Source organism: Elephas maximus, chromosome 4, assembly GCF_024166365.1.
Source record: "Elephas maximus indicus isolate mEleMax1 chromosome 4, mEleMax1 primary haplotype, whole genome shotgun sequence".
NCBI lineage: Eukaryota > Metazoa > Chordata > Mammalia > Proboscidea > Elephantidae > Elephas > Elephas maximus.
Genome location: NC_064822.1, coordinates 44,103,144 through 44,130,301, shown reverse-complemented (window position 1 = coordinate 44,130,301; position 27,158 = coordinate 44,103,144). Strand labels below are relative to the sequence as shown.

Genomic DNA, 27,158 nt, shown 5'->3' with positions numbered 1-27,158 from the left:
TGAATCCAAAATAATAACTTTCCACTAATTCATCCTTTGGCAAATTTGCTTTCAACCACTTACCTGGAACCCCTTAAGGACTCACGGGCTAGGGGATGATAATGAAAGAGCAGAGAAGAATTAAGTAAAAGAATGTCCCAAAGGCCACACTTATGACAACGTAAGTCTTAACAACGTAAGCCTTCTTTAAAAATACAAATTGCTCTGTTACCAATTTTCTATTTAATGTGTCTGCCCAGACACCTTTGGCATGCTTTTCCCGGCCAAGAAAATGACTTTTATTGGTTTTTAGTGAAGGAATTCTAGGTGGAATTTGAAAACCTCAAGGTATAATAGATCCCTTGTTAAGAACAGGGGTAGAAAATGATGTAATAGAATCCTCATTAAGCCCATTTCTGCCAGGGTTATCTAGAGCCAACATGCCAAGCCTGGCCATTGAAAAGGCAAGGACACGGTGTTTTGTTTTTTGTTTTGCTTTGCTTTTTTTAAACTGACCCCTCATCCAAGCCATTCTTGGTTTTTGACATCTGTATGGCCCCAACATCCCATCCTGCGGACAAACAGCAAGTCTTGTGAGACAGGTGGATACAAGGTATGACCATGAGTCAGAATCCATCTGCTGCCATCCACCTGAACGCTATCAGGTGTGAGAGCAAAATGGCTCTCTTGCCAGAAGGCATTTGGAGATGATACTGTTTCTGGTATAAGACAGGTTGTGGCTCCTCTGGTTCCTTGGCTGAGGTGAGAAAACAATGCCTTGCCTTTCCTCTGCTGTACAACTGCACATGTTAAAAAAAATCTTGAACGCAGGAGTTTCTAACCTAAAGAGTCAGGGACTGAATCTGGTTCTCAGGCCTGGCTTGGCATCCAGCCCCTGGCCAGCCAGGAGGGCAGTTTCATGTGAGTAGAGTGCAAGCTGGCTTGTATCACTAGCCAACAACCTGCAGTCCTGACTCAGGATGCACACTGCCCAACTACCAACTCCAACTGGTGGGCTCTCATCAGTCTCTCACTTAACTTGGTATGGAGTTAAGGACAGACATGTGTTCTTGTTCTTATATAGCTGTCAGCAAGGATTTCTAATCTGTGTTTGGGATTACCTACTAGGAGGAGCCCCACCCTAAGAGAACAGTCCTAGGGATCAAGCTATTAAACCCTTGAATCAATTGGTACATTTTGCCATCTTACTAAGGCTTCCTATTCTGCCACTCTGAGGGAGGGCGTAGGAAGCAGATGGGATCTGTGCATGAGTCTTCTAACCAGTTATTCAGAAAGAAAACATCTCTGTCCTTTGCTATGCTCAAACTCACTGATTTTTCTAGTCTAGATTAGAGATTGGAGGGATGAAAGGCAACCAGCATAATTCCATTCCTTGCTGTTGAGATTTATGCTTCACAACTTCAACACACTCATTCCTCTCAAATAATTTCAGTCTCATGTGGTAATAAGTAAAAATAGTAATGAAATGTTGCAGCATCTGTTATCATCACATTCTAATTTCAAGTTACATGATAGGCCTCTGGCAAACCATGGCTTCCTGAGCAGCCTTTTTCTTTAAACTGGCCTGAGGCGGTGGGGTGGCTGGTGAAATCACCTCAGGGTACAATTGAAGAGGCGAAGAGGACACTCTCCTTTTGTGTAATAGATTTCTATATTACTTGAATTTGCTACAATGAGCACATATTGTATATAAGATGATGATTTTACAGTGGGAGTATCTTGGTATTTTATATATATAAAAAGATGGGGTAAGAATGAATAAGAAGCCCTTGTGGCACAATGATTAAGTGCTGGGCTGCTAACCAAAAGGTTGGTGGTTCAAACCTGCCCATTGGATCCATGGGAGAAAGACCTGGTTATCTGCTTCGGTAAAGATTACAGTCTAGGAAACTCTATGGGACAGTTCTACTCTGCCACATGGGGTCACTATGAGTCAGAATCAACTCAGTGGTACCTAACAACAAGGATTTATAGGAATGCAAAGAATGTTTTACGTGGTGAAATGCAGTTTTAGGTTGAATGTTTTGTGAATGTTTTCTAGGCCTGGGGAAACTTCTCATTATTCTCCTCAGTTCCTTAAGGAAGCATTCTAATTGAACCAATTTAGACACCCAGAGCAAAGAAAGAAAAGACTAAAATGGATGTCAGAAGAGACTCTAAAACTTGTTCTAGCTAAAGCGAAAGGAAGAAACGAAGTAAAAGAGCTGAAGAGAAGATTTCAAAGGGCAGCTTGAGAAGACAAAGTATTATAATGAAATGTGCAAAGACCTAGAGTTAGAAAACCAAAAGGGAAGAATACACTCGGCATTTCTCAAGCTGAAAGAACTGAAGAAAAAATTCAAGCCTGGAGTTGCAATATTGAAGGATTTTATGGGGAAAATATTAAACTACACAGGGAGCATCAAAAGAAGATGGAAGGAATACACAGAGTCACTGTACAAAGAGAACTGGTTGAACTTTTCAACCATTTCAGGAGGTAGCATATGATCGAGAACTGATCATATGCTTGAAGGAAGAAGTCCAAGGTGCACTGAAGGCACTGTTGAAAAACAAGTCTCCAGGAATTGACAATACCAATTGAGATGTTTCAACAAACAGATGCAGTGATAGAAGCTCTTACTCATCTATGCCAAGAAATTTGGAAGACCGCTAAGTGGCCAACTGACTGGAAGAGATTGATACTTGTGCCCTTTCCAAAGAAAGGTGATGGGACAGAATGCAGAAATTATCGAACAATATAATTAACATCACACGCAAATAAACTTTTGCCGAAGATCATTCAAAAGTGGTTGCAGCAGTACATCGACAAGGAACTGCCAAAAATTCAAGGCAGATTCAGAAGAGGACATGGAACAAGGGATATTATTGATGATGTTAGACGGATCTTGGCTGAAAGCAGAGAATAGCAGAAGGATGTTTACCTGTGTTTTATTGACTATGCAAAGGCATTCGACTATGTGGATCATAACAAACTATGGATAATATTACAAAGAATGGGAATTCCAGAACACTAAATTGTGCTCATGTGGAACCCAGACATAGACCAAGAGGCAGTCATTCTAACAGAACAAGAGGGAACAGTGTGGTGTAAAATCAGGAAAAGTGTGTGTCTGGGTTGTACTCTTTCACCATACTTATTCAATCTGTATGCTGAGCAAATTATCCAAGAAGCTGGACTATATGAAGAAGAACGGGGCATCAGGATCGGAGGAAGACTCATTAACAACCTCCGATACGCAGATGATACAACCTTGCTTACTGAAAATGATGAAGACTTGAAGCACTTACTAATGAAGGTCAAAGACTACAGCCTTCAGTATGCGTTACACCTTAACACAAAGAAAACAAAAATTCTCACAACTGAACCATTAAGCAACATCATGATAAACGGAGGAAAGATTGAAGTTGTCAAAGATTTCATTTTACTTGGATCCCCAATCAATGCCACGGAAGCAGCAGTCAAGAAATCAAACATCACATTGTATTGGGCCAATCTGCTGCAAAAGACCTCTTTAAAGTATTGAAAAGCAAAGATGTCACTTTGAGGACTAAGGTGCTCCTGACCCAAGCCATGGTGTTTTCAATCGCCTTATATTCATGAGAAAGCTGGACAATGAATAAAGAAGTCCAAAGAAGAATTGGCATCTTTGAATTGTGGTGTTGGTGAAGAGTATTAAATATAACATGGACTGCCAGAAGAACGAACAAGTCTGTCTTCGAAGAAGTACAGCCAGAATATTCCTTCAAAGCAAGAGTGGTGAAACTTTGTCTCACATACTCTGAACATGTTATCAGGAGGGTCCAGTCCCTGGAGAAGGGCATCATGCTTGGTAGAGAGTCAGCGAATAAGAGGAAGACCCTCAAGGAGATGAACTGACATGGTAGCTACAACAATGGGCTCAAGCTTAACAATGATCATAAGTATGAAGCAGGACTAGGTAGTGTTTCATTCTGTTGCATATAAGGTTGCTATGAGCCAGAACCAACTCAACAGCACCTAACAACAAGAACAACAGACAACTAAGATATTCACTGGTAACTTAACTTTAGAGCAAATGACTCAGTGATCCCCAACATTGCCTAATAAAAATATTCCTAAGTCCCTTCTACTGCCGCTGTCATTAATGGCAACGTTTAACACAGTATCATGCCAATGAAAAAATGGACACTGCTTAGCTTTTGTTGTGATGGAATTGACTTGTACCCCAAACCTGAGTCTCCAAATTATGAATCCCAGAACTCCTGGCACTGAGAAGAGAATGTGCCTCTATTCTACCTGCCTAGGGAACAGTGTTTTAATGGTACAGTTTGCCCAGTGCCCACCCTATCTTCTGAAGGCCACTTCAGCTCCTACTTGGAGTTCTGTGAGGAAACACAGTGCTGACTATATATGAGGTGATTTCGAATATGCACAAGTGCTTAGTCACTAAAATGTTTTAAATACTTTATCAACCTTTTTAAAATTACTTAAAAACACATACATTCAAACCAGACTTACTGGGCCCGCTGAGACTGCGGAAACCCCCACAAATCTATTGCCCTACATAATCTTTAAACCTTGAATCAAAACTATCCCCTGATGTCATCTCTAAACTAAACAACAGTTTAGCTCAATTAGTAAAGAGCATTGCGCTTTTTTAAAGAATTATATGAAACCAAATGGACAACAGCAACTCTAAAGCATTGATGAGAAGTTTAGGGGGTAGTGAGTCTAAGTCAACGGCAGTGAAAAGACACGGGTAGAGATGGCGAGAATGGTGACAGAATTTGAAGAATTTAACCAATGTCGTTGTGCTGTACGTGTAGAAATTGTTGAATGGATGTATGTTTTGTTGTGTGTATTTTCACCAGAATAAAAAATAGGGGAGACTATTATAAAACAAGCAAACACATACATTGTAGAGTGTCCCAAAACTATCAATCACTCCTGCCTCTAGTGAAGTATTTTATTAGAATTGAGGCAGATTTTCCTCAAAGTAACCCCCATGAAAAGTTGGCCTAGAGTGCCCTGGAGGCCCAGCCTCAAAAGCAGGCTGGGCTAGCTGACTAGAGACCCAAGCCATAGGGAAGCAAAGTGCGCAGGGCTAGGAGCAACAGAGTGGCTGAGAGTGGATGCTTATTCTCCATCGAGAGTCCTCTGTGGTCTACAGTACTATGACCCCAGCGCAGATGCCTGCTTATTTTGTTCTTGATTTTCCTGCCTTCTCAGTGTGGAGTTCCTAGAGGTCAGCTGAGACCAAGGCTGGAAGTAGGGCAGATGCTGAGCCTGGCACATGAAGGCAGAGGGGTTGAGAGGGGCACTGTGAAGAAAGGTAAGATGATACCCAAACTGAATTTTACCTGCTTTACAGTATGGTTAACAAGTGGCCTTGCCGTCCGTGACCCTGGCTTCTGAAGGATGAGATTAAGAAATCACAGGTGAATCTTGAGACTCTTGACAGAGATGTGAGTCAGCACCTGGGCTCAGCAAAGCTGCTTGGAGAATGGTTTTACCAAAAAAAATTGTATCAGCATTTGTCTTTCATCGGTGTGACTAGGTACTGAGCCATGCTGAGGAGAATAGAGCAATACTCACCCCAAGCTTTCAAACAGCGCAAGTCAGCCAGAGCATCATTGTCACTCAGGAGAGACAAGTTGACACCACTCAGTTTGAGGTTTGAGAAGATAGTACGCATCGTGGATTCAGCGATTTTATTTGTCAGCAATAAGCAAACATGTAATCTACTCTCTTTACTGTGATTCTTCTAATTGTTCTATCAGACAGGAGTCTTTGGGAACAATGGCTAAGCGGAGGGAAATCATTGTAGATTTGGTGCTAGCAGGTCCCATAGGCATGGCTCACCTCAGAGAGTCATCCTCAAAGAAGCAAAAGCCAGAGCATTTTAATCCATCAGAACAAGAGGTACATGTATTTACCAGGGCTGTTTCCCACAGCAGACCCCAAGTTGAGATCCTTTAAGGAGCCTGTTTGTGTGGGCAGGGATTGCTTGAACACCTGGAGGGATGGGTATGTGTATTTTCAAGCTCTGTCTTCTAGGTTTGCTTCAAGACTAGGTCAGGTGTGGTGACGGTTAAAGAGATATGGTGGGTACAGGCCATCATAATACCACTGGCGCCACTGCTCAATGGCCTCCCGCCTTCTCTCTTCCTGTTCTGGGGAGGAAAGGTGAAGGTGTCGTATTAGGATGGGGGCTCTGATCTGAGGAGAGCCACAGGTGCTGAGCAGCCGTCAGCCCAAACTGCATGTCTCTGGGTGACAGGAACCAAACGTCTCATGTGCATCTGTGACCTCAGACCCTCGAATGCCAGACCTGAGAGAACATTGAGTTCAAAAGCCTCATTTTACAGATAAGGCAGTAAAGGCCGGCCAAGGTCACAGAGCTGGTTGCCAACAGAACTGAAACCAGAACCTGGCATTCCAGTTCAGTGCTCTTTCCCTCAGAACCAGCAAATGGGAGAAGAGCCTTGCGCAGTCCCAGGCTAGATGTAACAACTGAGGAACAGAAGTAGACTACAGGCTATGCGTTGAAAAAAAAATCATGGAAAGGAAGTATACAATTGTTCACTTTTACTGTGGGAATTTGAATACTTTTTTACTCTATAAAAACAGTTGCTGTCTAATCAATTCCAACTCACGGCAACCCCGTGTGTCACAAAGTAGAACTGTGCCCCATAGGGCTTTCAATGGCTGATGTTTTGGAAGTAGCTCACCAGGCCTTTATTCCGAGGCACTGGGTGGGCTTAAACCTCCAACCTTTAGATTAGTAGCCAAAACTGACTTTGCACCAACCATTTGTACCACCCAAGGGCTCCTTTCCTCTTTAGTGTTCTGTATTTGCTAAACAAGGGACCAGTCCCTGGAAAAGGACATCATGCTGGGTAAAGTAGAGGGTCAGCAAAAAAGAGGAAGACACTCAATGAGATGGATTGACACAGCGGCTGCAACAGTGGGCTCAAGCATAACAACAATCGTGAGGATGGCTCAGGACTGGGCAGTGTTTCAATTCTGCTGTACATAGATAGGGTCACTATGAGTCAGAACTGACTCGACGGCATCTATCAACAACAATAAAATCATGTTTTTAAAACTAACTGGAAAGGGGGATAGATGGAGCCAGTGTGGTTAAATCTTGATAATTGTTGATTCTGGGTGATAGTTATATATAGGGGTTCGTTATACCATACACGGTTTACCTTCTGTACTCCATCCATCCCTCATGGGCCAATTCCTGGATCAATGTAGACCATCAAGACTTCTATGCATTGATCATCCTTGATTTACAAGAACACAAGCTTTGCTGGCAAACATAACCTTAGTTTGAGTCCTTGGGCTAATCTTATGAGCTACACCATTTTCTAAGCCTCGATTTCTCAAACTGTAAAAACAGATATTGTAAGACCTCTCTCTGAGGTTGGCTGTAAAGATTACATTTTCACTGGTTGTCATAGCAGTGGAGCCCTGGTGGCACAGTGATTAAGAGCTCAGGCTGTTAACCAAAATGTTGGCCATTCAAATCCACCAGCTGCTCCTCGGAAATTCTATGGGGCCGTCCTATTCTCTCCTACAGAGTCACTATGAGTCGGAATTGACTTGAAGGCAACAGGTTTGGTTTTCGGGCTTTTTTTATTATTATTATTTGGCATAACAATGCCTAGCACAGAAGTGCCTGGCATAGCAGTGACAACAGCTGCTGTTACTACAGTCCCCAAAGGCCAGTGACCTGCACCAAAGTGGCTTCTCCACCCCCTCCCCACTTTGGGAGAGGCAAGAAGCCCTGAGTTTAGGGATCCTCTGAATTTGTTAAGATGAAGCCCCGAGTCTAGGGATCCTATGAATTTGCTAAGATGTGTCATCCCTTTAGTGTCCGATACCCTCATCCTAACTCATCATGAAAGGGAAAACAGTGGAAGTTTTTTAGCCAGACGCTAGAGATCTGGGCCTGAAACATTTAAGAATGCACAAAATAAAATGCAATTAGTAGTAATATGAGTACAAATTACATTGACAAATTTAGAGGCCTGGTGCTCATTTTCCAATGCCTCTCACTAAAGTGTCTAACAAGGTAAACAAGTCTCCAAAAGAAGAATTTGCCTGTGAATTACAACAGCCCAAGTTTTCCCAAGTATGTGCCCAGGAATGTTTGATTTGCAAGGAGCTGAGCCCAACACCTGCCTGCAGGGCTGGCCAGGTGCCACACCGCAGAGCAGCAGGTGCACCCCGCAGCCCTCGGCGCCTGATGATCCTATCCTTTTCACTAAGAAATGCTGGTATGGATTGAATTGTGTCCCCCAACAATGTGTATCAACTTGGCTAGGCTGATTCCCAGTATTGCGTGGTTGTCCACCATCTTGTGATTTAATGTGATTATCCTATGTGTTGTAAATCCTAACCCCTATGATGTTAATGAGGCAGGATTAGAGACAGTTATGCTAATGAGGCAGGACTCAATCTACCGGATTAAGTTGTATCTTGAGTCAATCTCTTGAGATATAGAAGAGAGAACCAGGCAGAGAGGAGAGGGACCTCAATACTACCAAGAAAGAAGCAAGGCAGCAGAGTGTGTCCTTTGGACCTGAGGTCCCTGCAATGAGAAGGTCCGAGACCAGGGGAAGATAGATGATAAGGACCTCTCCCCAGAACCAACAGAGAGAGAAAAACTTCCCTGGGAGCTGGTGCCCTGAATTCAGACTTCTAGCCTCCTAAACTGTGAGAGAATAAACTTCTGTTTGTTAAAGCCATCCACTTGTGGTATTTCTGTTACAGCAGCACTAAATAACTAAGAAAGATGCCCTCAGAGAGTGTTACCTCCCAAATCCATCACAGCAAGCAAGCCAAGAGACTCACAACTTCAGAACTGATATATCTGATTTTCTCTAACAAAAGTAGCCTAAACCGGCCTTATGGCCAAGCTTGTGTACACCCAGGGACTGCCGGGTGATCTTGCCCAGGTGCATTTCAATCTCAAACTTTTGGGAAAGACCAAAAAAAGAATTTAAAAAGCCCCTCCAAACAAAAAACCACACACACATAAGTGCCTGCTCATCTGACCCCCATTAAATTCACTATGACTTCTTGCTGTGGGTGACATTTGAAATCACTTAACAACAAAAAAATCACTTAACAAAGTCAAATACCACCTTGTAGGGATTCAAGGACACAGCCTCCCTCTAGACCACTCCCCCACCAACATACACCCTCACCCAGCTGCCTCCCTGAGGCCTTGGTGCAACCAGCACATCCTGATGGGAATCAGGAGCCCTGTCTGCCAGCCACTTGACAGTGGGTATGAGATGTGCCAATTGCCTGGGGAGAGACATTAGGCTCCTGTGGCTTTTTCTGCCCTTTTTCTGTTGAGAAGAGACAAAAGGCCAAGGCTTAGCAAGGAGGACACTAACAGCAGCTGTGAGAGGCATGGGGAAAGGTTGGCTGATGCTGTGGGCGAGCTGGAGCTGGCGTTGGAGCTGCGCGGGATGCTGTGCAGTGGTTGCAGCTGTCAGCGTTGGTAGTGGGGAGGATGCACGGCAGGGCAGCAATGACCAGTGTTGAGTTTACTTTGCAGTCAGATAAAATGCTGATTATAGTGAAGAGGTAAATGAAGCCCTTGGCTTTCCGGGATGAAGTCATTTCTGCATTACATGAATGAGCATCCAAGGCACTTGAAAGTGAGTTCAAAATCCTCCCAACCCAATGCTATTAGAGGTAAGTTTAGGGGATAAGACAGTAAACACAGGCCTCCCCAAGTAGGGGGAGTGAGGGAGAAGAGTTTTATAATCATTTCATCGGCAACAAATGCCTATCCTCACAGCCCCAAGCCAGTGGTTAAACTCTCCTCTTCCATACCTTCTCAAGTTCTACATGGTCATTTGTGATTCCTCATATTTCTTCTCCTTTTCCAGGATCCCACGGATCTGAATTGAGACCACATCTTTCCTTACCTCCCCCAACCCAGTTAAAATTTGAGAAGTGGAGGCAAATCATGTGATTTTTCCACAAAGTCCCACTTTCCTGAAGATGATGACTGAGCTCTTACCATTTCTTTTGTCCTCCACAAATTACTGAAAGGTGTCCTTCAATTCCTCATAGTACTGTCCAGCATTTTGTCAGACCACTGCTTCTGCTTGTTCCGTGCTATGAAAGGGAAAGAAGTAAGAAATACAGGCATTTAGGAGACACCACTCATTTCGCCTAAGTTTAATGTGGTTGGGAGCAAGGTTGTGAGGTAATAAGGGTAGGGGGTTCACTGAAATGGTTTACTCCTGAATTACACTTAAAAACCTTGGTTTGGGATGGTGAAAATGTTTTGGAAATTAATAGTGGTGTTGGTTGCAAAAAAACAAAACCAAACAGAAAAACAACTTGAAGGGACTACAAGATCATTCAGTCAAACCACCTCATTTTATGAATGGGAAGACTGAAGCCCCAAAAGGTGAAGGGATTTAGAGGATATCCACCACATAAAGTCAGTGGTATATCGAAGTATACAAGACCAATTGAAAGCTAGAAATCTGATGACCAGAAATGAATTCCAAGAGGAAATAATCTGATTTAAAGTTAACTTTACATTAATTAATTAATATCTTCAAGTCTATTCAATATTTTTGAGTACCTATTAATGAACTTCCCTGCATCTGGAATAAAAAGGCAAGTAAGGAACAGTCTGTCTTTAAACTTGAGAGGTGTAAGGTCCCATTAAAGGAGAAAGATATAAAAACAAGTGGCACCAAGCACTATGGCTGCTCTGATAGAAATCTACACAGGACACAATGAAGCGTGTAGTAGACAAGCTTCAAAGGGTCCCCATGGTTCCTGCCTTCTCATATTCATGCCTTGTATAGTCCCCTCTCCTTGATCATGGGATGGACCTATGACAGAGATACAGCAAAAATGATGGGATGTCACTTCCAAGATTAGGTTACAAAAAAGACTGTGGTTTCATCTAAAGCTGGTCTGTCTTTCTTCTATGGAAAGACCCACGTGGCAAGGAATTTACATCCTCCGCCAATAGTCAGCAAGGACCTGTGTAGACCTTACCAACACCTTGACTGTCACCCTGTGAGAGACCCTAAGCCTGAGGCCCCCAGCTTCCTGACCACAGACACTGTGAGACAATAAACGTTTGTTATTGTAAGGTGATAAATTTTAGGGTAATTTGTTTAAGTGGCTAAGTTTTGTGTAATTTGTTACACAACAGATAACAAACACAGGGCACGAGGGGATCTGGTCAACATCTTGTTGGTGAAGAATGCCAAAGGAAGGTGTTGTAGAGGCAACACATTCCAGGTAAGCTGGTTATAAACATTATTTATGAGAAATCTGAGTTCCATATTATAAAATCGGAGGCACACTTCTATGCTTGGAAGAAATACCCCCAGTGGTAACTGAAAACAGTTCCTGAGAACAAGTAAATATGGTGGTAATCATTCCTTGGCTGTTGGACTTCAAGGTTCACCAACACTACCTTGCCCCTCAGAGGGAACACCCTGAACTAACATATTATGCTTCACCAGTGGGTGTAGCTTTCTCAAACATGTTCTAATTTAGCCTGAGAAATCTCTTTAAATTTTCGGTGTTTAGATATAAAATAAATGTGTTTCCAGGATTCATAATTTTTGCCCCCAAATCTTCACTTGACCTCTTTAGTATGAGGGCTGTGGTTTTATGGAGGAAATTACTTAAAGCTCTCTACTTTCAAGGTATTTCTTTTAACATGTGCTGCAAATGGAAAAATCCATGAAGGCAGGTAGGCCATGTTGGTTTAGGGCAGCAGGTGCAGGAATAACTGGCCTCTAAGAATTCCTCACAATCCCCTCACATCAAAGGGGAGGAGGCCGAGGCACTATTGTTGCCTCCACCAACTGCCATGTGCAGGAGGAAGTGAGGTTTGTTGAGGGAAACAGAGAAACACAGCAGCCAGTAGTCCCCTCTCCCCCAACCCCACATTACAGGGGTGTTGGGAGAAATAACAAAAAGTATTTCTCTGCAAAACTGTAATACTGTAAACCGTCTCAAATCCTTACAAGCAAGGAGCTTACATTAACAAGTAAATTATGTAAATACTATGCATCAGATTAAAAATCAAGTTATCTGTGAAATGGTCATTGTGCAGATTTCCTAGATGAGTCCGTGTTTCTTCACAGACTTCTGCTTTTACCTACCCAGACGCAGGAAACTTTTAGGGTGGCAGAAGTGACTGGGACTCCAATCCATCCCCATTCTCCACCCTTCACACCCACATCCACAGAGAAATTCAGGCGTTGAGAGGTGCCATGACCTAACCAAGGTCACACAGCTTGTCAGGGGCAGAGCTAGGATTGGAGCCATAAGCTCTCACACTCCACTACTGGCCCAGAACATGTCTTGCTTGGCAATGTTCTCCTCACGCCCAGCTGTGAGCACTGCTGGTGTTCTTGGCACCAGACAGCTGCAGTGAGGGGAAGGGGACTTGGGGTATAGGAAGCAGGTGCTTCATGGGCCACCGCTGATTCCTGATAAAGTATTTTCTACCCCCTAGGTAATCCAGAGAAACCCTGGTGGTATAGTGGTTAAGTGCTACGGCTGCTAACCAAAGGGTCGGCAGTTCAAATCCACCAGGTGCTCCTTGGAAATTTTATGGGGCAATTCTACTCTGTCCTATAAGGTTGCTATGAGTCGGACTCGACGGCACTGGGTTTTTTGGTTTAGGTAATCCAGAAAGGAAACAGTCCTCTCAAGTTGCCTTTTTGGAGGCGCCACAAATTGAATCTTCGATTTGGCAATGAATAAGAAAAATTTAATTCTCAGGACAAAATGGCATTTTTACAGTAGACACCCTATGCATAGAATATGTCCCTTCTCAAGAACATGCATCTCATCAGATTGGTTCCTTCTTTCATTCTAAAGTAACTTTGAACCTTTTCCTCCAGAAGCTTAGAGATGTCAGATGCCTGCTTCCTGGTTCCAGACTCAAGTTTATCCAAGTGTCTCTTGCCCCTTTCCCAGCCTGAGAGCTAACTGGCCACAGTTCTCCTGCCCATTCACAGAGGTTGACTAGGTGACAGCAGAGTGAACTCACAGACAACCCCAGGTTTCACCAGGCTGCCTGGGTCTCCCACGACTGGTGGGCTTTGTCTCACACACTGAGCTTCCATATGAGCCAAGCAACCTCAGGCTTCATCTTGCACCGCATTGTTCTGAGGATGGGAAATCTTTGACCCTCCTAAATTCATGCCTGCTTCTCCACTGGAAGTCAGCCAGAAGGCTGCTTCCCTGATTTCAATCAAGAACTACTCAACCTCCATTGCTGTTTTTTCAGTGCTTTTAAATCTAAAAGTTTGCCAACTTTTAAATGCAAAGTTGTATGAGGCCTGGAGATTTTCCTAGTGTGGTTATAATTATCCAATTTTTTTTTAAAAAGGAATTTTATCTCCAAGCACTTTCATCTCTGTCCTTCACCATCATTTGAAAACAGTCCTGTTATTTTTACTGAGCATCTGCCACGTGCACGTTACCTGCTGCTGTGATGAGGGAGGCAAAGAGTTTATTGATGTGGGTTCCCAAGCAATGAATCAAGCCACAGCCTCAGGGACAGTCAGGGCTCAGAGTCCTTGGAAGAATCCAGCTCAGGGGTCAAAAACTCAAATGCCTTCCAGGGTTGGGGCAGGTCAAAACAGTGAGTGACCCACCAGGTGTGGGGACTCAGTCTACCGCAGGGTATGTGACACCAACTCCCAAACGTGAAAGCTTTGCCCACATGTATTTGAAATTAAAACTTTACAAAACACTGCTTATAAATAAGTATTCCCTATGGGGCCCAGGGAGCCATGGTGGCGCAGTGGTTAAGAGTTTGGTTGCTAACCAAAAGGTCAGCAGTTTGAATCTACCAGTCGCTCCTTGGAAACCCTATTGGACAGTTCTACTCCGTCCTACAGGGTCGCTGTGAGTCAGAATTGACTCAGTGGCAATAGGTTTTTTGGTTTATGGGGCCCAGGAAAGGAAGTGGCTGATCCAAGGCCACTCAGCTGTAAGCTGTCACCAAAACCCACATTTTCCAGCTGCCAGTCCTGGGTACTCTTCCCTTCATTACATCCCTCCATATGCAATGATATTTCTCTTGCAGGAAAGGGCACTCTATGGTTAATACCCAAAAAGTATGCACAAAAATAGTTTGTTCCCTCCAGACTAAAATATATACCTATTTCCCGCTTTACACTTGTACTGTCTGAAATTGGAATGCATCTTATAACTGTTAAATACATTCAATGTGGAATCCCTGGGTGGTGTAAATGTTTAACGCGCTTGGGCGCTAACTGAAAGGTTGGAGGTTCCAGCCCATCCAGAGGCACCTTGGAAGAAAGGCCTGGAGATCTACTTCCCCCAAAACCAGTATTTGGTGTGTCATTGTTCCTTTCTGTTTCTTACCTTAATAACCTATTAAATGAAAGATGTGACAAAATCAAAGAAATACGGTGTCATTTCTCACTCAGAGCTGCAGGAACTTTTTGATACCCCAGGGCCTGGACCTACCCCTCAGTCCCCTACGGGTCCTCCAGCCCGGCCGACTGTGGGAGCAGGAAGAAACCAAGGGTACAAGCAAACGGTGGGCAGAGTCCAGTATCCTTACCCTTGACCTCACCTGGCGATCTGGGAGATCGCTTACCTCGCGTTTCTTAAGGAAATTAGAGGCATCTGATTCCTACGTGAAAATCTGTTTGGCACCTGAAACTTGAGATAAACTGGTCACTACCCACCACCACCCCCCCCCCCCCCCCGTCCTCTTCGGCAGCTGCTGGCCGGGTGCCCACAGACGCACTGGTTTTTTTCCAAAAACAAAATAACTTTATTTCTACTATCATTCCTTTTTAAAGAACCAAGGAAAGTCTAGGAAATATGTGAAACACAAACAGCTACGATTCATGGGGAAATGAAGGACGGACGTCTTAATGAAACGCCCACCTCTTGAGGACCTGCCTGCCTCACTTAAGCGGCTCTGATAACAGGGCTGCTCTGTGTCCCAGCTCACCCCCAGGGGACGGGCCTTTCCAGGGGTGGGCCCACGAACAGGCCCTTTTAAGCAAGCTGCTATCCCGCTGATATTCTGCTCAGGTCTTCCCTTATATCTCCAGGGACTTAGTAACTTTTCCGCTCTTCCCAAGCCCAGGCTGAGCTCCACTAATCCTAAACAAAAAACTCAAGCCCAGCACAGCAGATGGCACCTGTTGTTTTTCGGCATCTCAAGCTTTGGAGGAAAGACATTCCTCCATGCACTGGGGGGTGAGAGCAAGGAGTGAGGGCCAGCCCATGTCCTGAGCGGAGCCCTCATCCTGAGCCAGGTCCTGGTGTATCCCTCACCTATGAGCCACAGAGCCAGTTTCTCCACAAAACCACAAGGCAAGTTGTTTTCCCTATATTGTATTTTACACACACACGCGCACACACGCACATCGCGGCACTGCTGTCTTAGCTATAATTATACCTTTTTCTGTCTGGGCCAGCTGAGCAAGCACTCACTTAACACCAGCCTGTCCTTGACCCTCTGCATACTCAGGAGACAGAAGCGCAGTCTCTGAGAGACTGGAGAGGAAGAGGATCTGTTCGGGAGCCAAAGGACAGATAAGACATTCTGTAGACCCAGATGCTGCCTGGTTGCTCATTCTCTGGTCAGGAGAGATAGAGCAAGGCAGGGAAAGAGAGAGGCAGAAGGCTGGGATGCTGCTGGAGGGAAATAGGAGGGGTCCTGGCTGCAGCTTCCATTGGCTGCTCCTGGCTGGAGCACTGGAGAGGTTTTTGGCATCTTGCAAACCTCTGAAGAGAAGAACTTGTCATTGGGCTTCCTGGCCAGGACAGTTTGGATGTAGCCTCTCCAAGGTCCACGCTCAAGGAGTTACAGTTGAGAATGTCCAGCCTGAGAGTCAGGATTGAACAGACCAAGCACATACTTCAAAGAGAGTCCCTCAAAGCTGAAACATGTGTGTGTGTTGGGGGAGAATGTAGGAGAAATACTGGGTAAGGAGGGACCATATGGTGCAATGGCCACATCAGAGTGACACTCACCTGGACACCTGGGCCATTCTGATGGTAACTGGAGAACCCCTCACCCTGACACATTTTCCTCCAGCTGGTGCTCACTCTAAACAAGCACAGAGCCCTAGGCCTGGAGTCCTGAGCCCTTTAAAGATGTGGAGGAAGAGGGTCAATCAGTCTTCCACTGGGGAGAGGATGGGAGGGGCGGGGCACAAGAGTTGAAAAGCCCACAGCTAACCATGGTTTTGTAGAACAACACATGAAGGCATATCTCATGGAAGGAGGATATGTACTTCTAGAAATGGGAGCACTAATGAAAGCAGAGCTTTCTGAAGCCATCAGAGCATATTCACTTTGAAGATGTGTTCCTGACACTGTAACTTATTATGAGCCATCATCAAATCTGTGTTACTGGCCAAAGAGTTAAAATTTGGGCATCATTTAGGTATGTCTAATGGTTTTTTGAATGGTGATCACCATTTAACCTAGAATGTAGCCCACCTATAGCTCACCTTTCATAAGACTGGCATTTTGACATCCCACATGTACTTGCACCATTGGCCAGGCAAATGATGTTCATGGCAGAAAAGTAACCAAGCCAGAGAAAACAAAGGAAACACTTTGGTTTCCAATGGAGGAATGCGCCACCAGCGCTGATGCCGGCTCTTGTTGGTGGGGAGCCTGTAGGGATCCCCCTTGGACACTGGCTGACCTGTGTACTTGACAGGTGGGGCCTGAGCATGATTGACACAGGTTAGCCGCATGCATAAGGATACATCAGCAAGGAAGCATCTACTAGATTAACTAGATGCCACCCTGGAGAGGAAGGGGCATGGAACAGAGCAATTTCAATGGGAATTGTGAGTGAGGAAGTAGCTGTCTGAAGTACCTGTGACATCCTTGGTACCCTAATTTCATTTGCTCCCTTTTTAATTTCGTTCACTTTAACAATGAATATTTACTGAACACCTACTTTAGGCCAGGCATGGGTGCTAGTCACTCTGCTGATCAGCTTTGGATAAACCTGTACAACAACTTCAGATTACCTTCTACTCCAAGTTGGACCCTGTACATCCCACTGTCCGTCCAGAAAGGCCTGGGAACAATGGCAGTAGATCCAGAATTTACTGAACGGAGGAATGGAATAAAGCCTTGACATGGAAATTAAGTGCAGTTCTAAAAAATTAATTTACTTTTTTTTTACATACATAATTTTTTTTTTTTTAAGTTGGTGGCTTGAGATTTCTAGCTGCTACTTGGATCTGCACCAAGGAATTGGTCTGACTATAGCTGGTTTCCAAGTATGATCCCTCAGTCCCTTCAGAACGTTCTGTCCTAAATCCATTGGCTTCCACACTTCCCAAGCCCCCTCCCTAGGGCTGCTCACTATGGCTGGTTGTGCTGCTGAAGTGGCCTCCTTTTAATGTTATGCCCCATAGTATAACAAGCCACACCACATCAAGGCAAAGGCATGAATGAGTCTAGCGGTTGTGGGTAAGTGGAAAGAGTACTGGATATGATGTCAGACGATATGGTTTGAATCCCATAAGTACCACATACTTGATTTGTCCAACAAGTCCTTCAAAACCCCTTTCTGTTTCTCCACCTCAGTGAATGATCTCCCCATCCATCCACCCAGTTATCTAAACCAGAAAGCTGGGAGTTACCCAAAATGCACACCTATCAATCCTTCACTTCCGCTTTTTAATGAATTATTAAGCCTATTGATTCTGTTACTTAAATCCCTTTAAATTCTCTTCATCCTCTCCATTTCTATTGCACTATCATCTACGGAACTATTGCAACAGAATTTTCTCTAAGTATCACTTTGGCTTCACTACATTCCGCCTCCACCCTCCACATCACTCTGAGGGTGGTCTTCCTAAATAAATAAAAATCTTGTTATCCTGATTAAAATTATTGCTGGCTTTTTATTGTGTCATGATAGCAAACACACAAGACTCACTATGTGCCAGGCACCTTTCCAAGGACTTTAGACACATAACTCTAATTGATCCATCAGTGTATTTAGCAGAGGAGAGAAATAGGACTCAGTGAGGTAAAATGACCTGCCAAAGCCATGCAGCTGGTTAAATCCAGAGCTGGAATTGGACCTGCGCAGCCTGGCTCCAGGGTCTGTGCTTATAGCCATGATACCATACCACCTCACAAAGATGAAGGCCAAATTTCTTACCATGACCTCAGCCCTGCCTGCGTCTAGTCCCTCGGAGTGCTCCTGTGCTTTGATATTACTGTACAGCCTGCAGCTCACTTTTCTGGGTCTTTTGATGATGGCTTCCATTCTAATGGAGCTTTGGAAACTTGTCCTTCAAGACTCATCTCAACCATTAGATATGGAGCCCTGGTGGCATAGTGGTTAAAAGCTTGGCTGTTAACCAAAAGGTTGGCAGTTCAAATCTACCAGTCGCTCCTTGGAAATCCTCTGGGGTAGTTCTACTGCGTCCTGTATGGTCACTATGAGTCAGAATTAACACACACACACATAGGTGTGTATATCTGTTTGTAACAGTTTTATTGAGATAGAATTCACATACCTTACAATTCACCCACTTAAAGTGTAAAATTCAGTCCCGGGGTGGTGCAGTTAAGCACCTGACTGGTAACCAAAAAGTTGGCAGTTTAAACCCACCCAGAGACTCCTCAAAAGACAGATTTGGTGATATGCCTTAAAAAATCATAGCCTTGAAATTTCCATGAAGTGCAGTTCTACTCTTAAACACAGGGGATTGCCATGAGTTGGAATCGACTCAGCAGCAACTGGTTATTTTGGTTTGGTGTGGACAACAAGGACTCCATTTGTACTACAAAGAAGCAGTTATTGGAGCATTTGAGAAAGTCACGTCAGCACATTTTGAGTGTACAAATCAATAGTTTTTAGTATGTTGGCAAAGCTGGGTGATTTTAGAACATATTCATCACCGCAAAAAGAAACCGTGAACCCATTAGCAGTTACTCCCTTCTTTCCCCCAACCTCCAAAGCCCTAGACAGCCTCTGTGTTGTCGTCTATGACTTTGCCTATTCTAGACATTGTATAGGGTTGCTGTGAGTTAGAATCAACTCGACAGCAATGGGCGAGTTAGAAATTTCGTGTAAATGGAATCATACAATATGCAGCCTTTTGTGACTGGCTTCTTTCCCTTAGAATATTTTCTTTTTTTTTAATTGTACTTTAGATGAAAGTTTACAGAACAAACTAGCTTCTCATTAAACAGCTAGTACACCTATTGTTTTACGACATTGGTTAACAACCCCACTGCATGTCAACGCTCTCCCTTTTCAACCTTGGGTTCCCAATCACCAGCTTTCCTGTCCCCTCCTGCCTTCTAGTCCTTGGCCTTGGGCTGGTGTGCCCCTTTAGTCTTATTTTGTTTTATGGGCCTGTCTAATCTTTGGCTGGAAACCGTGGTGGCATAGTGGTTAAGACCCACGGCTGCTTACCAAAAAGTCGGCAGTTCGAATCCACCAGGTGGTCCAGCAGTTCTACTCTGCCCTTTAGGGTTGCTATGAGTCGGAATTGACTCAATGGCAATGGGTACAGTATGGTAATCTTTGGCTGAAGCGTGAACCCTGGGAGTGATTTCATTACTGAGGTGAACTGTCCGGGGGCCATACTCTCACGGTTTCTCCAATCTCTGTCAGGCCAGTAAGTCTGGTCTTTTTTTGTGAGTTAGAATTTTGTTCTACATTTGTCTCCATAGAATAATATTTTCAAGGTTCATTTATGTTGTAGTGTGTATCAGTACTTCATTCCTTTTATGGCTGAATAATATTTCATTCCATAGAATTTTATTTATCCATTTATCAGTTGTTAAACATTTGGGTTGTTTCTACTTTTGGGCTGTTATGCATAATACTGCTATATAGCATGAGTTTTTGTGCAGACATACGTTTTCATTTCTTAAGTATGTGTATACCTAAGATTGGAATTGTTGGGTTTTCGGGTTTAATTTTTTAAGAAACTCTCACATTATATTTTAAATACTTATTTACTTGTCTCCTTCAGTGCTGGGAGATCTCTTTGAGGGGAAGTTTCCACCTTGTTCACACCTAATACAGTGCTTGGCACAGAGCAGATGATTCATAAATGCTTATTGAATTAGTTAATGAAATTCTCTTGGGTGAAGGCATTAAAAAGAAACACTTATGAGCTCATTTCAAAGGGCTATTCATAAGAAGGTGCCCAAACAGGGAACCGAAATTTCCAAATTTTTGTATCACTGGTTTTGTGTCCTTCTCAAGCAGCAAATGAATTTTAAGGGTGTATTTATGAAAGATTGTCTAGAGGGCATTGACTCAACCCACCACTTGACCCACAAGGGACCAGGGACTGCAGGCATAACTCATGTAAGTGACAATGACCCTTAGGGATAGTGTGTCCATGCAAATGAGGTCCCTGGATGCCATGTCCCAACTGTATTATCCTGAAGTAGGTATATAAAAATCATTGCCTGTACTTAATATTAAGAATATGGCCTTTCAGCACCCTTACTGGTCTGACAGAGACTGGAGGAACCCCTGAAACTATGCTCACATCCAAAGAGCAAAGAGAAGGAAACACCTTAGATGTGAATGTGAAGACTTATTTGTGGGGAAAGAGAGTGACAGTTTGCAAAAAAAAGGAAAAAGACTACATGAAGAATAACAAAGTAGGAGGCCTCACACTTCCTGATCTCAAAATTTACTATACAGCCACAGTAATCAAAACAGTGTCTCATTGGCCAATGGAATAGAATTGAAAGTGCAGAAGTAAATCTATCCATTTGTGAGCAGCTGGTCTTCGACAAACGGTCAAAGTCCATTCAATGGGGAAGAAACATTCTCTTTAACAAAAGGTGCTAGTAAAATTGGATACCCATTTGCAGGAAAATGAAACAGGATCCACACCTCATACCATACACAAAAATAAACCAAAATGGATCAAAAACTTAAATGTTAAAGCTAAAACTATAAAGTTCCTAGAAGAGAACAGGATCAAAACTGTCGCTGTTAGGTGTTGTCAGTTTGGTTCCGACTCATAGTGACCCTGTGTACGACAGAATGAAACTCTGCCAGGTCTTGCGTTATCCTCACCATCGTTGCTATGTTTGAACATGTTGTTGCAGCAACTGTTTCAATCCGTCTCATTACATGTCTCCCTCTTTTTCACTGATCCTGTACTTTACCCAGCATGATGTCCTTCTCCGGGGAGTGGTCCCTCTAGATAACATGTCCAAAGTACATGAGACAAAGTCTCACCATCCTTGCTTCTAAGGAGCATTCTGGCAGGGACAAAACTAGGGGTCCCAATTTTTAACCTAAATAGACTTTCAAACACACCTAAAAATGCATGAACAACAGAAGATAAAATAGATAACTGAGACTTCTTAAAAATTAAATACTTATGTTTATCAAAAGACTTTATCCAAAAAGTAAAAAGAGAACCTAACGGACTGGGAAAAAATCTTTGCCAATGACATATCTGACAAGTGTCTAATCTCCAAAATATATAGAAAACTTCAACAACTCAACAACAAAAAGACAATCCAATCAAAAAATGAGCAAAGGACATGAACAGACACTTCACCAAAGGAGACATTCAGACAGCTAACAACCACAGGAAGAGATGCTCACTATCATTAGCCATTCCAATGAAAAACCAAACCCATTGCTGTCAAGTCAGTTTGGACTCATAGCAACTCTGTAGGACAGAGTAGAACTGCCCCATAAGCTTTCCAAGGAGCAGCTGGTGGATTCCAACTGCCGACTTTTTGGTTAGCAGCCATAGCTCTTAACCACTGCACCACCTGGGCCATTCCCATTGCCGTTGAGTTAGTTCCAACTCATAGCACCCTATGTACAACAGAACAAAACACTGCCCAGTCCTGCACCATCCTCACAACGGTTGTTATGCTTCAGCCCATTGTTGCAGCCACTGTGACAATCCATCTCCTTGAGGGTCTTCCTCTTTTTTGATGACCCTGTACTTGATGTCCTTCTCCAGGGATTGATCCCTTCTGATAACATGTGAGATGAGGTCTCCCCATCCTTGCTTTTAAGGAGCATTCTGGCTGTATTTCTTCCAAGACAAATTTATTCATTCTTTTGGGAGTCCATGGTATATTCAATATTCTTTGCCAACAATAATTCAGAGGCATCAATTTTTCCTTGGTCTTCCTTACAGCTTTTGCATGCATATGAGGTGATTGAAAACACCATGGCTTGGGTCAGGAACATCTTAGTCTTCAAGGTAATATCTTTGCTTTTTAACACTTTAAAGAGGTCTTTTGCAGCAAATTTGCACAATGCAATGTGTCATTTGATTTCTTGACTGCTGCTTCTGTGAGTTGATTGTGGACCCAAGTAAAATGAAATCCTTGATGTCAATCTTTTCCCTGTTTATTATGATGTTGCTTATTGGTCAAGTAGTGAGAATTTCTGTTTTCTTTATGTTGAGGTGTAATCCATACTGAAGGCTGTGGTCTTTGATCTTCATCAGTAAGTGCCTCAAGTCCTCTTCACTTTCAGCAAACAAGGCTGTGTCATCTGCAATCCTGATGCCTCATTCTTCTTCATAAAACCCAGCTTTTTGGATTCAGAACAGGGTGCAGAAGAGGGATATCATTGCCAATGTTAGATGGATCCTGGCTGAAAGCAGAGAATACCAGAAAGATATTTACCTGTGTTTTATTAACTATGAAAAGGCATTCAATTGTGTGGATCATAACAGATTATTAATAACATTGCAAAGAATGGGAATCCTGGAACATGCACTTGTGCTCATGAAGAACCTGTGCATAGATCAGGAGGCAGTCGTTCGAACAGAACAAGGGGTTACTGTGTGGTTTAAAGTAAGGAAAGGTGGGCATCAGGGTTGTATCCTTTCACCACACTTATTCAATCCATTAGCCATTAGAGAGATGCAAATCAAAACTACGATGAGATACCACATCACCCTTGCAAAAATGGCACTGATCAAAAAGACAGAAAACAAATGCTAGCAAGGTTGTGGGGAGATTGAAACCCTTGTGCGCTGCTGGTGGGATTGTAAATGGTACAACCACTATGGAAAATGGTATGGCACTTCCTCAAAAAGCTAGAGATAGAAATACCTTATGATGCAGTAATCTCACTCCTAGGTATATATCCTAGAGATATAAGAACGGTGACAACAATACAATACAAAAAATTGTTAAATGGGAACATAATTTGCTGTGTAAACTTTCACCAAAAACAATAAAACATATTTTTAAAAATCTTCAAAACCACACATGGAGCCCATTTTATAAATGAGGAAATCAAGGTTTGGAAATATTAAGTGACTTGCACAGTGAGTAAATAATGGCCTGAGGGGGATCCCTTAGAGTCCCTCAGAAGAACTTAGAACTGTTTTTGGTTTTGTTTTGTTGTTTCGGCTCTGTCATTAGACTGGGAGATGACCACAGACCAGAAAACTCAGGTTTAAGAACAGAAGGAGACTCTCCAAGGCATCTGGTGAGGAGAAAGCTGTGTTTCCTCATAGGCTAACCACATCTCCTTTAACCAGACACCCAGAGTCACAAAGTCCCCAGAGTCAATGCTGAGCTGTGTTCAGGAATAAGTGGATTCCATATTTCTTACTGACTTGAGCAACCCTGGAGTCAATGCACAGGCCCAGTCAAAGATGGCAAAGCTCATTCCAGGTGCCCGTTCTGAGTTTTTCCAAGTTGTGGAGAGCCTTTTCCACCACACTGAAAAGGCCAAGTGTGTACTACTTGCTAGCATCTTCTGAATTTTGGATCAGAGTATTTTATTTTATAATAATGTTTTATTGTGTTTTGGTGAAGCTTTACACATCAGTTTAAGTTCCCATTCAATGATTTCTGTACCAATTGTTCAGTGACGTTGGTTACGTTCTTCACAATGCATGAACGAACATTCTCAATATTTCTGTTCTGGTTGTTCCATTTCCATTAATGTAGTTTCCCTGCTCCCTTACATTCTCATTTTTCTTTTAAAGTAATTGTTGACTGTTTGGTCTCGTATAGATGATTTTTTTTAAAGGAGCACAGTATTCATGGGTGGTATTCTTTGTTTTGCGAGCCAATCCAATATTTAGCTAAAATTTGGCCTCAAGGGTTAGTCTCGAGGAGTCCTCCAGTTTCAACTGGTCCAGTAAGTTGAGGTTTTGTTTTGTTTTTAGGAATTTGAGGTTCTGTTCCACATTTTTCTCCCATTCTATCAAGGTCCATCTATTGTGGCCCTGATCAGAACTGTCAGTAGTGGGAGCACCACCTAGTAGATGAGACCATGGTTCATGTAGACTATTAGTCCTGTAGACTAGCTTCTTCTTTGAGTCTTTGGTTTCTGTCTTTCTCTTTTGCTCCAGAAGAGTAGAGACCAATAGATGTATCTTAGACGGCTGCTTGCAAACTCTTAGGCCCCCAGACACTACTCACCAGACTAGGATGTAGAACATAAACTCTATGAACTACACTATGCCAATTGACCAAAATGGCACAGGAGACTGTGGTCCTAATCCTTCAAACCCAGGAAATCAATCCCATGAGGTTTTTGGTTGTGTCTAAGAAATACCTGTAACTGCGTCCCCTATGTGCTTTATTATATATATCAATACATGTGCATACAGTCACATACATACATGTGCATATGCATAAATGCATACACATATATATTCATGTATGCACATCGATACACATATATGTCTATATACATACCCCCACTCCTTATCGACATGGTTAGGTTCCAAAGACCAGGTTTTTATACAAAAATTGATGTTATGTGAAAATGGGAGATGACCACATCAGATCACAAAATGGAGAATGACTGCATCATTACATAACCACCAAATCATATTATTCCTTAACTGCAAATTATGTAACTGCCAAATTAAATCATTATGTCACTGCCAAACCACGGAGAATCATTGCCCAGCCAAGTTGACATACAACCTTAACTATCACAGCCAACGTTACTCTCGCCTCACACCTTGATGTTCCTTACTGCCAGACATAGTCTTTAATGTGCAAAATATTCAGAGAGTAGATTTTTTACTACTGTCATAAATGCAAAATATCAAATAACTAGATAGCCGATAGGTGAGAAGTAGGTGAATATATATATATATACCAGCAGTTGTTGTTACTTTTGTTTCAAAATTGTATATGCCATAACAATTACCAAAATGTCCTTTTTTCTTGAGTACATTTTAGTGACATTGTTATCTTCGTCAAACTGTGCACACTTCACCCTCATTTGTCTCCTTGCCTTTCCCAGCTTCTAGAGCCTGCTCACATTCCCTGGCTCATGGCCACCTTCCTCCATCTTCAAAGACAGCCAGGACCAGTTGAATCTTTCTCATGGTTGCATCACTCTGACATTTCTTCTTCTGCCTCCTTCTTTCACTTCATAAGGATCCTTGTGATTACATTCGACTTACCTGGATAATCCAGAATCTCATTTGATTAACAACCTTAATCCATCTCCAATTTTAATTCCCCTTTGCTATGTCACAAAACATATTCAGAGTTTCTGGGGATTAGGAAGTAGACATCTATGAGAGGCCATTATTCTGCCTACCACAGGGGACCCTTTTCATGTTTTGCATAGAGGTGCCTTATGCATGATTGGTGGTCCTCACTATGAACGCTTGAAAACCAAGCAAGTCTGTCTTTGCTGATACATCATCTGTATATTGTTGGTAATTTACCTTAAAATATTTCAGTATAAACATAAGGACACGCATACACAAAGGTATTAGAGCTAATAAATGAGTTCAGCAAGGTTGCAGATAACAAGATCAATACCAAAAAAAAATCAATTGTATTTCTATACACCTGCAATGAATAATTTGAAAATGAAGTTGAGGAAACAGTTCCACTTAAAATAGCTTCAAAAAGAATAGAATACTTTGGAATAAATTTAACAAAAGAAGTGCAAAATTTTTGTCATCCATTGAGGTAGTCATAATTGTTGCTGTTTTATAGATAAGGAAAACAGGCTCAGATAGGTAACTTTCTAGAGAGTGGTGGAGCCAGAATCTAAAGCCCTGCATCATCCGGTGAAATCACCCTGCTTCTAAAGCATCCAGGCACAGACGATTACCAGCTCTTCAGGGAGGAGTCTCAGTAGAATCGTTGTCCCATGTTTAATTTGCAAGGGATTCCTTTTTGTTATTGTTAGCTGCCACGGAGTCAGCCCACAACTAGACTCCATGCGAAACTGAGCAAAATGCTGTCTGGTCCTGTGGCATCCCCATGATCGGTTGTGCATTAGACTGTTTTGAGCCATAGGATTTTCACTGGCTGATTTTTTGAGGTGCCTTGTCTGGGACTCGAACCTAGGTCTCCTGCATGGAAGATGAGAATTCCACAACTAGATTCAACCTATAAACATGAACAACAGCTTTTTATCATCACCCTCTTCATAAACCAATTTATGTTTCAGTCTCATCTAATCCTCTAGGCTTTTAAATGTAACTTTCCTCAAAATGGGCTGGATCACTCAGTCATTGTGAAGTTATAGTCAACTTACAAGTGTTCTTAGAAATGGAAGCTAAGAATTTTGCTTTGGTCAAAAAATATAAAAGTCAACACTATCACACATTTTATGGAGCTGGTGATCAGTTACCAAACTCCTTCCCCAATGTCTCCCCACGAAGTATGCTATGGAAGAGATATTGATGAAGTGTGCAGTGGAATTAGAAGTGACTGGGTCACTCAGGGGAAAATATCCCTGGGGCCTGAAATAGATGCCAAGGCTGTACAGACCAAACATGTAAATGCCCAGAAGGACCCTCTATTATGTGTGAGGAACAGTCACTAAAATGAGAAGTTTGGTATTCACACTGATCAACCAATAAATAACAAGTGCCCTATATGGGAGGAGGAGATTCTGGATGGTGCAAACTGTTAGCAAACTCACTATTAACTGAAAGACTGGAGGTTCGAGTCCACCTACAGGTGCCTTAGAAGAAAGGCTTGGCAATCTACTTCCAAAAAAGCAGCCATCAAAAACTCTATGTAGCAACAGAGAACCCCTGAGGGAGCAGGAGATCAGTGGGATGCAGACCCCAAATTCTCACAAAAAGACCATACTTAATGGTTTGACTGAGACTAGAGGAATCCCGGCAGTCATGGTCCCCAAACCTTCTGTTGGCCC

At 42.8% G+C, this 27,158-nt stretch overlaps 1 protein-coding gene across 1 annotated transcript; it reads right to left on the bottom strand.

Moving 5' to 3' along the window:
• Nucleotides 1–6,055: 6,055 nt before the first annotated feature.
• Nucleotides 6,056–16,084, bottom strand: UCMA (upper zone of growth plate and cartilage matrix associated). Its single transcript, XM_049881631.1, is given in 4 exon segments — nt 6,056–6,153; nt 10,032–10,086; nt 14,399–14,407; nt 16,031–16,084. Coding segments are annotated over 4 exon segments (216 nt in total).
• Between the last annotated feature and the right edge of the window lie 11,074 nt (nt 16,085–27,158).